The sequence below is a fragment of the Euleptes europaea genome, chromosome 2 (assembly GCF_029931775.1).
Source record: "Euleptes europaea isolate rEulEur1 chromosome 2, rEulEur1.hap1, whole genome shotgun sequence".
In the NCBI taxonomy this organism is placed as follows: domain Eukaryota; kingdom Metazoa; phylum Chordata; class Lepidosauria; order Squamata; family Sphaerodactylidae; genus Euleptes; species Euleptes europaea.
Genome location: NC_079313.1, coordinates 59,232,565 through 59,249,412, shown reverse-complemented (window position 1 = coordinate 59,249,412; position 16,848 = coordinate 59,232,565). Strand labels below are relative to the sequence as shown.

The 16,848-nt window shown below is 44.7% G+C and overlaps 1 protein-coding gene across 1 annotated transcript; it reads left to right on the top strand.

Annotated features, from left to right (window-relative positions):
* The first annotated feature begins 4,334 nt into the window (after positions 1-4,334).
* On the top strand, positions 4,335-15,966 carry FPGT (fucose-1-phosphate guanylyltransferase). Its single transcript, XM_056845669.1, has 4 exons — positions 4,335-4,413; positions 9,332-9,499; positions 10,933-11,025; positions 14,089-15,966. Exons 1-4 carry the CDS (start codon positions 4,335-4,337, stop codon positions 15,528-15,530), a joined length of 1,782 nt encoding a protein of 593 aa, XP_056701647.1. The 3' UTR covers positions 15,531-15,966.
* The last annotated feature ends 882 nt before the right edge of the window (positions 15,967-16,848 follow it).

Genomic DNA, 16,848 nt, shown 5'->3' with positions numbered 1-16,848 from the left:
AACCAAGAGTAAGATTTACCCTATGAGCGCTTCCGAGCGCACTGTCCTCCGGGACTTTTTGGACAAAAACCTCGCCAGAGGGTTCATTCGCCCTTCGAATGCCCCAAACTCGGCCCCCGCGTTTTTCGTCCGGAAAAAAGAGGGCGACCTTCGCCTGTGCATTGACTTCAGAAAGCTCAATGCGGTTACCCAGACCAACGCCTATCCTATCCCATTAATATCGGATATTTTGGGACAATTACAGGAAGGCCGTGTGTTCTCTAAATTAGACTTGGTGGAAGCTTACTACCGAGTCCGTATCCGCGAAGGGGATGAGCACCTCACTGCCTTCTCTAGCTGTTTCGGAATGTATGAATTCCTTGTGATGCCGTTCGGATTAAAAGGGGCCCCGGGGGTCTTCATGCAACTCATCAATGAAATCCTACATGACCTTCTATATCGTGGGGTGGTGGTCTACTTAGATGACATTCTCATTTATTCGAAAACTATGGACGAGCATGTGGCTCTGGTCAGGGAAGTTCTGCAACGCCTGCGTAACCATCAACTTTTCGCAAAACTAGCTAAGTGCGAATTTCACCAAAGCAAACTCACGTTTTTGGGATACATCATCTCCCACCAAGGTCTTCGCATGGACCCCGCCAAAGTCCAAGCCGTCCTTGATTGGACTCCCCCCACCAACCGGAAGCAAGTACAGCAATTTCTGGGATTTGCAAACTTCTATCTAGGATTCATCCCTAACTTCGCCCAGGTAGCTCTACCCATTACGGACCTACTGAAAACTAAGGGAAAAGTAAGCTCGGCTGCCTTGCCCTCCGCAAAAATCCTATGGACTGAGCAATGCCAAGCCGCCTTTCTGGCCCTCAAACGCCTCTTCACTTCGGAGCCGGTGCTACAGCACCCAGACCCAAATCAAATGTTCATTGTGCAAGTCGATGCTTCCGATGTAGCCATGGGAGGGGCTCTCCTCCAGCAAGGACCGGATGGTCTTCTTCACCCTTGCGCTTACTTTTCAAAAAAATTTGCGCACGCTCAATTAAACTGGCCCATCTGGGAGAAAGAGGCCTCAGCAGTTCATCATGCACTGACTCTATGGCGACAATTCTTGGAAGGGTCTAAAGTCCCCTTTGAGGTTTGGACCGATCACAAAAATCTAGCTGCCCTCACGGGGTCCCATAAGCTATCGGCGAAACAACAACGGTGGGCGGAGTTCTTTGCGCAGTTCCGTTTCACCCTGAAGCACGTCCCTGGGAAGCAGAACGTTCTTGCGGATGCCCTCTCCCGTTTACCACAATATCCGGTAAAACTCGAAAGACCCACCAACTCTCTGTTCACCCCTATGCAACGTGGGGCTCTACCTATGCTGGCTGTGCAAACTCGATCCCAGCATCAGCACACCTTACCCAACGTACAAGCTCCGCCAACCCAACCGGCTGCCCAGCCGCCACCGCAACAAACCGGAGTTCCCGCCCTTCCTACCCCTCCGACCGCCCAGCCGCCTGCAGTCTGCGCGCCGCCGCACGTAAGCACTAGCCCCATAACTGTTTCTAAGATCTCCATGGCCGACGGGGGGGCCCCCTCCAAAATCCCCATCTCCGAGTCCTTTTTAACTGTCCTTCGGGACCAGTGCCTTTTAGAACGTTCCGCTCATACCCTACCTCCTGGTGTTTTGGAACAAGGAGGATCCTGGTACAAGGACTCGAAATTGTATGTCCCCAAGGCTCTCCGGAAGGACGTTTTACATTTAGCCCATGGAGCCAAAACAGCTGGGCACTTTGGGTTTCTGAAAACCCTTCACTTATTGCGCAGACAGTTCTGGTGGGGGGGAATGCGTTCCGACATTGACTCCTTCATCCGCAGCTGTCCCGTTTGTGCCGCTGCGAAACGATCGCAGGGCAAACCCCCGGGACTGCTACAACCTCTTGAAACGCCCAGCAAACCTTGGGAAGTGATTGCTATGGACTTCATGACTGATCTCCCTCTCAGTGGGGGTAAAACTGTGTTGTGGGTTGTTACTGATTTGTTTTCTAAGCAAATACATTTGATTCCATGCGCAGGGATCCCCTCTGCTCAGAAACTGGCCCGCCTCTTCGTGACGCATATCTTTCGTTTACATTCGTTTCCGCGTAAGATAATTTGTGACCGCGGAAGTGGTTTCGTTTCTAAGTTTTGGAAAGCTTTCCTCAAGTTGGTGGGAGTGGAACAAGGGTTGTCTAGTGCATACCATCCTCAAACTGATGGTCAAACTGAACGTGTCAATGCTGTACTTGAATGTTATTTACGCTGTTATGTTAACTACCACCAGGATAACTGGGTGGAACTGTTACCTTTAGCAGAATATGCCTACAATAATGCCATGCATCAATCCACAGGTTTTAGCCCATTTTTTGCTGTGTATGGACAAGATTTCAGTCCCATCGCTCCTGCAGATGATATAGAGGGGGAGGGGAACCCCGACATTGCCTCCTGGGCACACGCCCTCCGTACCACTTGGCCCTGGCTCGGTAGCAACCTCGACCGGGCCAAACGTAAATACAAAGCGCAAGCTGACAAACATCGCTCCCCCGGGGGTGATCTGCAAGTGGGTACTTTGGTTTACCTTTCCACCAAAAATCTCCGTTCCACCCAACCGTGCCATAAGCTCAGTGCTAAATACATTGGCCCTTTCCCCATCACCCGGGTCATAAACCCTGTCACGGTGGAACTGGCTCTCCCCAAATCCTTGAGGCGTGTGCATCCTGTTTTCCACATTAGCCTCCTCAAACCCCATGTTGCTTCTCCACAGTGGCATCCGGACCCACCTCCTGCGCAACCCATCATGGTGGGGGGGGAGGAACACTTCGAAGTCTCCAAGATCCTTGACTCCCGTGTTCACCATGGCAACCTACAATATTTGGTCCGTTGGAAACATTTCCCCCCTGCCTATGACGAATGGGTACGCGCACGGGATGCCTCCGCCCCCGACCTCGTCGACGCCTTTCACATTGCTTACCCAGATAGGCCAGCCCCCTTGCGAACTGGGAGGGGGCCTTGAGGGGAGCAGAATGTCAGGCTGCTATCTCAGTTTCGTTATTGCCTCTGTCTCTGCGCTGTATTGTCTGCCCCCCAAGGTCGCATACCTAGGCCTGGGAACTCAGCTCCTGGGAAACTGTATTCAGCCTGTGCGTGTAATCTCCCGCCTTTCCTGCCTTATAATATCTCCCAGCTAGTGAGCCTCTCATAGCTGTCATTTTATTCGTTTGCACTGTATGCCTATTTGACCAGTAAAAGCCATCTGTTTGGACTCTATATGACTTTGTGGTGATTTCTGGTTCTGTGGGCCAAGGGCTCACCTAGCAGCTAGGTGAGGCTCCCCAAGCCTCACCTAGCAGCCCTACTTTGGGGGCTGGGGTGGCCCTGGCAGTAGGGTAGCCCCCTGGTATTACATGGCTCCAGTGGAGAAGGAAGCCCCAGGCCTCTTCCTGGTAGGTTTCATGACTAATTTACCCAGTGTATAATGTATATATGCAGACGAACACATGAAGTTGCCTTCTACTGAATCAGACCCTTGGTCCATCCAAGTCACCATTGCCTACTCAGACCGGCAGCGGCTCTCCAGGGTCTCAGGCAGGGAGGGGTCTTTCACATCACCTACCTGCCTATTCCCTTTAACCGGAGACTGAACCTGGGACCTTCTGCATGCCAAGCAGAAGCTCCACCACTGAGCCAGTAGCACCTTAAAGACCAACAAAACTTTGGGCAGGATATGAGCTTCCGGGAGCGAGCTGTAGCTCAGGAAAGCTCATCCCCGCCTGAAAGGTTAGTCTTTCCGGTGCTACTGGAGCAGCCATGCACACTTCGTTTATAACTCACACACCTCCTTGCATTATGGAACCTGGGGGAAATTCTCACGTTCGTGAAAACCCGTGCTTGGTTGACCAGACTACCCTGCAGACGCCGACGAACAGGCTCGCCGCCCCCTCCAACCGCCCGCAGGAGAATCTCCAGCGGCTGGAACGGAAGCCGCCGGCGGTTGCCCAGGCAACCGAGCTCCTCTCCATGACTCCATGAAGCGGCCTTCTACTGAATATACCCTTGGTCCATCAAAGTCGGTACTGTGAACTCAGACCGGCAGCGGCTCCCCAGGGTCTCAGGCAGAGGTCTTTCACATCACCTACTTGCCTGGTCCATTTAACGGGAGAGGCCGGGGATTGAACCTGCGACCTTCTGCACACCAAGCAGATGCTCTACCACTGAGCCACGGCCCCTCCCCTCCGGGGCAAGAGGGGAAGGGGAGGCGGCCTCGGCGCTCTCACTCCGGAAGCGAGCGGGGGGACGCCGGCGGGAGAGGCGGCGCCATGCTGCTCGGCGCGGAGCCGGAGGTTTGGCTGCAACGGGCCACTCGGAAGCGGCTGGAGAAGTTCGCCCGGCTCAGAGGTGCGGCCGGGCGGCAGCGGGGAGGGGGGCTTGGCGCTGCGCGGCTGGCTTCCGACCGCGTCCGCTCGCTTGGCCTCCCCACCACTGCCTTGAGAGCGGGGCGGCCCGCTCGAGGAGCTCGTTGCCCGGGAGGGCGGAGCGACTGCAAGCGCCGCTCTGGTCATATTTCCGAGCATGCGCAGTAGCAAGAGCCTCTCTTGCCGCCCACGCCTTTTGGGCTCGTATTGCAGCGCGCTGCGAAAGAGAATGTGGACGAGGCACATTAAAACGGATCAGAGCCGTGTGGGGATATTGTGAATGCCATAACAACTTGTGCGAGGAGCAGGGGCGGGGCGGAGGAGGAGGAAGGCCCCGCCCGCAACAGGGGGCGGGGCTGCGTGAGGCGAGTCGGAGCGCCCCGTCCCGTCCCTGGCCGTCGCCGGGCTAAGCGGGTTTGGGAGGGGCGGTCCCACCTCTCCATCACTATGGGGACGCCAGGTCCCTCTTTGCCATCGGCGGGAGGTTTTGGGGCGGAGCCTAAGGAGGGCGGGGTTTAAAAGGGGAGGGACGTCAATGCCATAGGGTCCAATGGCCAAAGCGGCCGTTTTCTCCAGGTGAGCGGATCTCTGTGGCCTGGAGATCAGTTGTAATAGCAGGAGATCTCCAGCTAGGACCTGGAGGTTGGCAACCCTACTTCCCCGGACTGCGGCCCTCCCGTCTCTGGCCAGGGCTCCTGCCCCTCCCACAGCTAGGGTGGCCCTAGCTCGGGGAGTGGTCCCTGGGGCCGGATGGTACTGGCCCGCCGAGGCTTTCCCCGGTCGCCTTAACAGCCAGTATGCCCTGGCAAGGAAGCAACTCTTCCAGTCGTCTTTGTTGTGAGAAGCATAAGTTGAAAGCTGGCCAGAGGTCCAGAGCTGACAAGGGTAGTGTGTGGGGCTCAGGCTGCAATCCTATGTACCATTTCCTCAGAGCAAAGTCCATTCCATGCAGTGGGTTTACTTCTGAGGTGTGTCTCATCGTGCACTCTTAAATGGTGTCCGACTCTCTTAAAAACACAGGGTTTAGGTTCTGATAAAGAAATGCTTATGATGTGTCAACACAGAGAGAAGACAAGCAGTTTTGATTTCGGTTGTTTACTTCCTCTAGTAGGCGCGTGCCCCAGTTTGAGCTGTCCTACCCCTGTGCGTATGGGAGCGATTTCATCCCAAATCAATGATTGTAATTATCTCCTGCCTGAAAACACAGATATGCAAGTTGCCAACATGTGATGGGGTCCTGTTTTTGACAGGCCATCAAATGAGTAAGAATTGTTCCTAGCATGAGGGAAGGAATTATGTCTTACTACAGCTTGTGTTTTCTTTTTATATTTTCTGATGTGTAAGAGGAGAGAGCAGTTAACTCTCAAGCTGTAAATCTGTGTTTCTCCAATAGCTATCAGAAAGGCCTAAAAATAAGAACAACAGACCTCTGCAGCAGGAGCAAGAGAGGCCTCAAAATTGACTCCTTCCCTCCGGCAAGGAAATATTCCTATTCTTTTGAAAGGCAAAGGGTAAGGTGAACGAAGAGCAATCCTAAGCAGAACCCTACTCAGGTCTATTCAAAGGAGCTTACTCCCAGGAAAGTGTTCTTAGGATAGCAGTGTTAGTTCTTTAATCAAAGCAGCCTGTCCTTCCTCTTAGTAGAGAAATATTTGGGTTTCAAGAGAGACTGATTAGGTAGTCAGGCACCTAGGCATCGTCTGTTCGCCTTGCATGAATACATTACATCCTCAGAAAGGCAACAAAAGTTTCCCCATGCCATCTTCAAATATCCTTTCCCAGCTTGTGACAATGAGCAGTAACTTTTCAAAGATAATAAGCAGTTGGTGGATTTTGTTTAGGTTTTCTTCATACTTGAAATGCAGCAAACGCTAATATCAGATCTAAGCAAACCCAGGTATTAATGGAACTGAGGAGGCTAGATCCCTTTGGATTGTCAGGATGTAGTTGATTCTTATGTGACAACTCACATGAGGCTACCCAAAATGCGTCTGTGTGGCTATATCTCCATGTGGGTGTCCTAGCATTTGTTATGTGGATTAGCTGAATTGCCTCTCCATCCATGAGAATTGGTCAGATAGGTAAGAGGTATGCAAATACTGCAGGCAGGAATAAGAAGAGGAGTTGGTTTTTATATGCCGACTTCCTCTACCACTTAAGGAAGAATCAAACCTGCTTACAATCACCTTCCCTTCCCCTTTCCACAACAGACACCCTGTGAGGTGGGTGGGGCTGAGAGAGCTCTAAGAGAGCTGTGACTAGTCCAAGGTCACCCAGCTGGCTTAATGTGTAGGAGTGGGGGGGGGAATCCAGTTCACCAGATTAGTCTCTGCTGCTCATGTGGAGTGGAGGGGAATCAAACCCGGTTTTCCAGATCAGAGTCCTCCGCTCCAAACCTCTGCTCTTAACCACTACAACACGCTGGCTCTGTCACTATACAAAAACATTTTTCAGCAACCTATGTGAAATTTCTAACGTAAGAATGTGTCCTAAGCAGAGTTGCCTTTCTCATCTTCTATGCAAAACATCCAAGCCTGCATACTGTAATATATGGGGAACACAAGAAATCTGGAAAGAATGAAAGTAATAATTTAATTATTTAGTTCTTTATTTAAATTCACTTGTACCATTGGGGATCTAAAGTAGCATACATCATTCTCCTGCCCTCCATTTTATCCTCACAACCCTGTGAGATAGGTTAGACTGGGAGTGTGACTGGCCCAAGGATAAGTCATAGCCTCCTTGTTTCTGAGTTCAATGGTGCATAAGATATACCCCCAGGTTATGACTCGGAAATATTTTTGTGTATTTCCTCCACGTGAAGCCTGCAGGGTGACCTTAAGCCAGTCACATTTCTCTCAGAACTCTCTCAGCCCATGCAGAGGCAGGCAATGGCAAACCACCTCTGAACATCTTGCCTTAAAAACTGTAGGGGTTGCCAGAAGTCAGCTGTGACTTGACAGCACACACACACACAAGGCCAAAATATGCATTAGAAGCATGTATTAGTCCAAAGTCCACTTCCTTGTTTTAAAAGCTGCTCTGGAAAGGTGCAGTTGATAGAGAGGAATGGGGAAGTAAGGGTCCAATACATGTTTTGATTTAAAACCCCTATGTGAAAAAATGCAAAGAGGTTTGCATGCAATCAAAAGCATGCTTGCCGAGAAGCAAATCTCACCGAGTTCAATGAGTCTTACTTCCTAGTCAGCGTGTTCAAGATTGAAGCCAGAGTTTAGAAATGGTGGTTGGGAAAAAGGATTAAGCACGCAAACACTGTCATTTCTCAGGTATTAGGTGCTCCCTCCAAAAATGACTTTTTAAGAGAGATCTTGTCATTGTTGCACATTTTATTTATTTACTGTTTACAGTACACATTTCTCACTGAGACTCAAGATAGGTTACATTACAAAATGTATCTCGATACAGTCCATATGAGAAGACATCTAAAAAACAATGTATTAGGATTACAGAAATATGAACAAGCATGATAGTGCAGATGCAATTCAGAAAAATGATATTACATAAGTGGAAAATGTGACAACAGGATAAAATCTACAGCAAACTGATAAATGCATCCTGTTCACTGTGGTATAGTCTACACATGCTTCTAATGCATATTTCCCTTTATAAAGCCCATTCCTGAACCAGACTGTTATAGTTTTGCTCTTTTATGTATTTTGTGGAAAGACAGTGTGGAGCCTTTCTGACATCCTCAGGCAGGCCATTCCACAAGGTGGGGGTCACAGTAAGCTGGCACCTGAAGAGGGCCCTGAACACATGAGCAGAATATAGGAGGTGGTCCTGTAGATATGAGGGTCCAAGACTGTACATGGCTTAGTATATGATAGTAACATTAATTGAAGTGAGGCTGCCCTTTAAAAAGTGTCTGGAAACTATAGTAGGTACAGAATGCTGCAGTGAGAATGCTGTCTGAAGTGGTTCATAGCAATCATATAATTCCAGTCTTGTTCCATCTACACCAGCTTCCAGTTTATTTCCAGGCCCAATCCTAGGTGCTGATATTGACCCTTAAAGCCCTATGTGGCTTGGGACCTACATACCTTAAGGTCTGTTTTCATATGAATAGCCACTGTGATAATCTTCAGAGGCCCTGCTTCATCACCTGAGGCTATATGGGTGGTAACCCGAAAAAGGTCCTTCTTGGTCATGGTACCAAAATTACAGAATTCCCTTCCCACATCTCTCCTCATTGATCATTGTCTTTTCTGTTTTGTCTGGCATAGCCATGCTGACCTTCCTTCTTGTTTGTCTTTAAATCATTGGTTTTATTAATATGTACTGTTTTTATACGTTCATTTTTATTCTTTTTTAATTGTTCACCACCTTAAGGGCCAAAATTAGGCAGAAGGGTAGCACACAAATAGCTTAATTATAATAATGAAATTGATGGGTTTGAGTATAGCATGTAGCTTGCCTCACAGCGTGCAGCCTTTAGCAAACTACAAGAACCTTTCTGTATCATTTAGCAATGTGCATTTGGCAAAAATGGAAAGAAAGTATTATGTGACAGGTAACAAAGATCTGTATGAATGGACAGTAATTCAAATTACCATATCAGATGGCTGCTGTTTGCGGAGTCTGGTAAGCTTGGGGCCAAGAAAGAAATAATAGTGGGTGAAAAGCAGTAGCTTATCCCAGTGTGTAATTACAGTTTTCTAAGAGACCTGGAAGGGATGTTCGGCTGAATGGCATGTAATGAGAATGGGTGAAATGACAAGCTACAACATCTGTTCTGATAGGCAGAGGAGGCTGGGGGTGTCAGCATTCCAGTATCTGATGGGAGAGAAGATATTTTACTAATAGTGCCAACATGCTTTCAGGCCCTCTGTGTCCTAAGCAACTTTTCTATCTCTCACAATAACGTTCTTGGTTTCAAACAGGTAAAATTGTACCAACTGGAGAATTTTGGGATGTGGTTGTAATAACAGCAGTTGACAAAAAACAGGAAATTGCATATCAACAACAGTTATCAGAAAAGCTGAAGAGAAAGGAACTACCTTTCGGTGTTCATTACCATGTTTTTGTAGATCCTCCTGGACCAAAAATTGGTAAGTACTTTACAGAACATCTTGTTAATATTAGAGGCAAAAAACTAAACAAAATAATAATAATCAAACCACAGTTAACTACTTCCATTGAAATTAGAAGGGTTTTTTTGTGTGTCCCCCCCCCCCCAATAGCTAGATATTGGCATACATTTGCAGGTTTCTTAACTTTTCAGTCATCTGGTGAGCAGAATCGCAGCCAGTTTGTAGTTTAAATATTCACTATAATTTGATTAATTTTTAGACAGACAAAAAGGTTCTCTTTCTGGTGTACATTATGACAGCTGTATCTCTTTTGCTGAACGATTTCCAGAATGCCATTAGAAGCTGAATTATATTAATTAAATCTCCAAAAATATGTTCAAATACTATTATTATGCTTCTTTTGATTCAAGTGTGTAACTCCCATCAGTATTAATGAGTCAGATGTTCTTTTGGACGATAGTAGTTGAATAGATCCATTAAGGTTTATCCTAGGTTAGGTATTATTCTTGATGCCTTCTCGTCAGATTTATGGTGACTTGGAGGAACTGGATGATGGTGGTTGTTTTGGGTGGCAACCTTCTTAAGAAACAAGAACATGAAATGCCAGCTGACATAGCTGTTGTCTGTTTTGTACTCTGCAATTCATAGTGTTTCTAATTGAAACATTTTTTAAAATTTCTCTGTGACTTCTGCTTTGATGTAAGAAAAGAACTACTCTCAGTGGATTGTGCACTCCATGGATCATGCAAATGATGGTTGGTCCTCCCTTGTCTTGCATGACTTGATGAATAATGTGGACATCACAGCAGTCATTGAGTTTCAGAGTTAACAGAAAGAGGTGATAATTTGGTAGTGCATCCCCATACAAGCAATCAAAGTTTCCCCACTGCCAACTATGGACGAGTCCATACTTTCTGGGTCTCTTTCTGGTGATAACCATAATAAAACCTTGGGGGTTTTTTTGCAATTTTTTATACTGTGATTACAGCATCGGGGTTTTTTTGTTTGTTTGTTTTGGAAAATTAATATCTGAAGTAAGGTATTGCAATCTACAAGCATTCAAATATTTTGCATTTATGTCAATGGACTAAAATCAGACTGATGTATCAGAAAAAGTACAAGTCTAACAGAAACCTGCAATATCTTTTCCCCTAGATAAACCTTTTTAAAAAAAATTTATCACATTTGTATCCCACGTCCTCTAGGGACCTCTAGATAGCACATAGGTGTTCCTATTTTATCTCCCAGCATCCTGTGAGATAAGTCAGGCCAGGACCCAGCAACTAGTAAGCTTCATGGCTGAATGACACTTTGAAATGACACAGGTGCCACCAGAGAAAAGCTTTTCATCAAACCTATAGCAAACCAGCCCAGTTCATTGATCTCACATTGAAAATGTACAAGTTGACTATCCATTTTAACCTGAAGAATTTTGTTGAAATGTTTTGTAGGAAATGGTGGATCAACACTTCATGTCCTTCAGTGCTTGGAAGAGCATTATGGTGACAAATGGGATTCTTTTACTGTCATATTAATCCACTCCGGTAATCTTTTCCTTTGAATTACACTTCTCTTGCATTATGTATTTTTTTATGTTGGGGGAAAAGATAAAAAATGAAGGTGAATTGGGATTTTCATTGTTGTAAAATTAAATTCAAATTAGATTGATTTGTTTAAGTTAAATTACCCCAACATTATAGGCTGGAAAGATTATTAAAACTGCCCTCTGGACACTTTGACACCTTAGAGGAAGAAGCATAGAATGATCGGTACCAACATTCAACAAAGTTTCTCTCAGCTATAGTTAGAGTTGAAAAGGTGATTGCAACTTATTTGTGATGCATGGTATTGGATTCACAGGCCTTCAGCGCATGATGACTTTTCAGTGTACTTGAAATAGTTATCATGTGTTGAGCTATATTTCATTTTTTCTCTTTCAATTCCTCTCTGTTCCCAACTTGAAGGGACTGGGAAGCTTCTTCCTTTGCAGTGTTTTTTGTTCATTAGCCATATTTGAAAGCTGCCATTCCTGCATTGGAAATTTGTCGATTCCAAGATGCCCTGGAGGATTTAGAAACCTTGGTGGTGACTCTGTTGAGTCTTTGGTGGGGACTTGGAATGACAGGCTCTGACTGTGGTTGATAGGGTTGCATCCTGGGACCCTCTTCCAGCTTCTTGTAGGGTTCCTTCACTGTAATTTTTGTTAGATTTGAGGCATCTCTTACAATGGAGTCACTCCTACAATGGAGTCACAGACAATAGCAATGTAGCCTTTTGGTTTGATGTTTTTCTGCTATACTTTGCTGATAAAATATTTCAGATCCAATCTGACCTGGATGCCAACTTAGCTTCTGCAGTAGTGGTGTCTGCTGTTCCGTCTGGTCCCTTCAGTCTTCTTTTTCTGAGGGATGTCAACAGAGTTCTGGGTTCTGTTAGAGATACTACATCTAGTTTGGACTCTTGCCCATCATAGCTCATGAAATCTTGCAAAGAGTTGCTACATATAGTGTTATGGAGGATTAAGCACCTGAAGTGTTTAAGGAAGCAGTGATTAGATCTTTGTTGAAAAAGCACACATCGGATGCTCAAGTGTTAGCTAACTATAGGTCAATTGATAACATGCCATTTGGGGGAAAGATTATTGAACAGGTAGTGGCTGTGCAGTTACAGGAATATCTATATGATGTATCTGGCCTTGTACTGTTTCAGTCTGGCTTCAGGCCTGCCTTTCGGACAAGATGACTTTGGTGGCCTGTCTCCATTAACAGTAGTGAAATGCCTCCCTACTGGTCCTCCTGGATTTGTTGGCCTCTTTTTGATACAGTAGATCACTTGCTGCTGTTGGAATCTTTGAAATCAGCCCTGTCTCTGGTTGCCATCTGCCTTGCCTCTATAGGTGGAGACACAGAGAGCAGGGCTTGTGAGGAGGACCTCAGCTGGTGGGCTGGACAATATGGAAGGAGACAGTCCTTCAAATACCTTTGCCCCAAGCCATTTAGGGCCTTATAGGTAAGAATGAGCACTTTGAGTTATGCCCTGAAATAGATGGGCAGCTAATGTAGATCTTGCAAGACAGGGGTGATGGGATCTCTATTTCCAACCCCTGACAATAACTGAGCTGCCACATTCTGGACCAGTTGGTTCCTAAGCAGTTTTCAAAGGCAGGTTCATGTAGAGTGCATTACTGTAATCTTACTGTAGCAACCCCCGGACTATGAACGTGCTTCTTCAGAGAGTGCAACCCTTTCTAGGAGGGTCTGACCCTTCAGTCCTTGAGCAGCTTTGTTATTGACCAGAAGTACTTCTATCTTGTATTAATTTTGCTTCAGTTTATCAGCCTGCATCCATCCTATTACCTTCTTCGGGACTTCCACAGACCCACATGACTTGGCTGTTAAGGAGAAAAAGAATTTTCATGTAGATGTTACATCATATCACATGTATCTTGCAATCTTTGCATTGGGTGTCTATTAGTTTCTGAGTCCAATTCCTTTAAAGGCCTTCATGACCTGGCACATACATACCTGATATAAGCCATTTGGTAAATTTAGTCAGCACAGCAGCAACTGTTGGTTATTATATGCCCTGCAACGATGTGTTCTATTCCTGCTCATTCATTGGCATTCTCTGTAGGAGCTCCAGCCCTTTCGAACAGCCTTCCAAAAGAAGCTAGGAAGGCCCTATCGCTCCTGCAGTTTTGCAAGGGCTGTAAAACAGAACTTTTAAAGAGTCTTGATTCTGTAGTGCAGTGATTTTTAGGGGAAGGGATCTAGTATGAATTATACTTATAAGGTTTCTACCGGCAATTTTATTAGATTGGTATTCTAAACTTTGATGTGATTTATATGATTTTTAACTTCTAAGTAAATAACTGCTAGCAATACTCTTGGGATTATGATTGCATAAAAGATTGTGTCATAGTATGCACCTATATTTTAAAAAAATTAATTATAAATTTATGTAAAAGTAGAGCCTCCAAAAATTTCAAGAAAACTTTATTGTAATAGGTTAGTTCTACACCCATAGATTCTTATGTCTCCACACCACAGCTCACCATTTATTTATTTAATATTCATATCCCTCCTCTCTAACAATGTGCTCAAAATGGTTTACAATAAAATTGAAAAATAAAACACAATCAATAAAAACCGCAGTCATCAGCATAAAACCATCAATCCATAACAATAAAAAGGAGGGCTTCAGCCAAATGCTTGATCAAGTCTGCTTCCTAAAGCAGGCCAGAGAGGGGGGACATAGCCTCCTATTGAAAATCTATATTCCAGAGATAGGGGCAGTAAGAGAAATCTCTCTCTTTCTCTCTCTCTCCCTCCCTCCCTTCCTCTATCTCCCTCTCTCTTTCTCTCTCCCTCCCTCTCCCCCTCTCTCTCTCTCTAAGTTTCGTCACTTCATATAGAAGGAAGGACATGGAGGAAGAATTCTAGAAAAGTATAAAAAAATAATGAGGGAAAACCAACTTGTGCTAACCTTTTTTCATGACGTTTTTATGTGAATAAGACTTGAGTGTCATCTGTTAAGGTGTGTTTATGTGAATTAACATGTTTGGGAATTATAAACAATAATAGATTTTCTTGTTTGTTTGTTTTAAGGTGGCTATAGTCAACGTTTACCTAATGCAAGTGCCCTGGGAAAAATTTTCACAGCTTTGCCTTTTGGGGACCCAGTTTACCAGATGCTGGATTTAAAACTGGCTATGTATATTGATTTTCCCATCCAGATGAATCCAGGTGTTCTGATTACTTGTGCAGATGACATTGAGCTTTATAATATTGGAGAAACAGACTCCATCAGGTTTGATCAACCTGGATTTACTGCATTAGCTCATCCTTCCAGTTTGACCATTGGTATGACTCATGGTGTATTTGTACTGGAGCCATCTTCTCATTTGACAGAAAAGGGAGATCTTGAATACCGGTCTTGTAATCGTTTCCTGCATAAGCCTAGCATTGAGAACATGCATCAGTCTGGAGCAGTATGTTTAATGAGTCAGTCATCTCCTGGAGGGACAGAAGATTCAACATTGAACTCTGAGTATGTGTATACAGATAGTCTGTTTTACATTCATCACGCCACTGCAAAACTGTTGTTGACATTTTATAAACAAATGGGCAAGCTTTGCTGTGAAATAGATGCCTATGGTGACTTTCTGCAGGCACTGGGACCTGGAGCAACACGAGACTATGTAAAAAACATAGAAAACGTCTCAGAAGAAGGATCACGTCTAGTGGAAATCAGAGAGAAAATATTTAGTCTTCTGAAAGGATTGCCTCTCAATGTCATATTGTTAAATAACTCCAAATTCTATCACATAGGGACTACACGCGAGTACTTGTTTCATTTCACTTCTGATAGAAAGCTGAAATGGGAAATGGGTTTGCTGCGGAACATTTTCAGCATCTGTCCAAAGAGTGCAGAAGATTCGGAGAAATCAGCGTGTATTATTCATAGCATACTCAGTCCCATGAGTTCGGTTGCACCGGGCTCATTAGTTGAGTACTCCAGGCTGGGATCCGAGGTTTCTGTGGGAACTAGCAGTATCATCAGCGGCTGTTGTATTGATACAAAAGCACTCCTACCACCAAACACATTCATGACAACACTAAGCGTGAGGATTGATGGCGAGGTAATGTATGCGAGCATGGTGTTTGGTATAGAAGACAACTTGAAAAAGTATGTGACAAAGTTGTCTGATATGCACCTGCTTCATTATTTTGGAGTCAGCCTTGTAGAGTGCTTCAAGCTCTGGGGCCTCAGAGTTTCAGACCAGCTTTTTTCTGGTCATAAGACAGCTTTAGGTTTATGGACAGTTCGGATTTTCCCTGTTTGCTCCACTTCAAGCGATTCAGTGGAAGTGTCATTAAAGATTTTAGACTCGGTGAAGAACATGTCACCTTTTCGTCTGGGTGGCTTTAAGCTATTGTCCGTTGAAGAAATGCTTCACTACAAAGACATAGAAGACATGTTGAAGTTCAGGCAGCAACTTTACGAAGAAATTACTCTTCAGAGACTGAAAGAGAAATCTGATTTGTAAAAAATGTGTGAAAATGGTACAGCTTTACTGTTCTTTAATTTGAAGAGGATTGATTGCTTTCAGGCTTTGAGAAATCCAGTACTAAGCAATACACATTTTTTGTGTTTCAGTGAAGTAGAAATAATGAAACTGCATTAGCAATGTTATTGTAGCATAACATTAATAATGCAAAAAATGCAGATAAACTATTCTTTTGATGAAATAAATTAATGAAATATTTCAAATCTATAAAAACACAAAGAGGCAAATTTTCTTGAATGTTATTATGTTTTCGGGTTTTAATTCTAGTGGGGAACAGAACTTATTAATTAGAAGTTTGATTGCAAGCCACTTAAAAGTTTTTCAAAAGATGAATGGTAGCTCTAACAATATTCTCCTATTCAGGATTATTTGTTTTGAAGAGACCAAAAAAGCTCTGTACTTAAAAGTGTCTTTCTAAATTGTTGATGAGCACAAACTCCAATAGGAAAGTTGGCGAGTGCTTTCAGAACACAATACTATATTGTATGCATGAAGCAAGCTCCGCTCTGACTGCCACCTTTGCAAGGGAGGAGGAGGGGCAAAATTGACTGGAATACAACAGCTGAAGCCTGACTTTTTGAACACTTCACTTTTCTAGTAAACATAATAATATTTCATCACAAAACTTTGTTTTTAAATTCTCCAATTGTAATTCATTTTAAGCAGTGTTGCTTGCAATGCACGCTTCCTGAACATTCTGTAGAGACATTTATCATGGGAATATTAGTAATATACTAGATATACCTTGGCAATATCATTGCCTGCAATGAGACCAATTATTCAGGTAAAATATTCAAGAATATATTTCTCTTTAACAAAATGCTTTTTCTGGTGTGTGTTTTTAAATGTATGTGCAGTTTGTTTCTACTGATCTTTCCTACAAGTAGATACAGAAAACAGCACAGTCACAAACAGTGAGTGAGTTTTTGTTTTCTTACTTTAGTCAACAGCTGAATTCTGAGTGCTGAATCCAAAGGTTGTTTTCCACCAGCATAACTCCTGCCCTCCAAAGAGAGTGGTAATTGTTGCCAATTCCCTCCTCCCACTCAGCTCCCTGAAGTACTGTTCCTAGAGTACATGGGAACTCAGAAACAGAAGAGTATGGGGGTGGGGGAGAGATACATTTTTAGACTGTGGTATTAAACGCAGTGCCTGACCTGGATGGACCAGGCTAGCCTGATCTCGTCAGATCTCAGAAGCTAAGCAGAGTCAGCCCTGGTTAGTATTTGGATGGGAGACCACCAAGGATATACCAGGGTTGCTGTGCAGAGGAAGGCAATGGCAAACCACCTCTGTT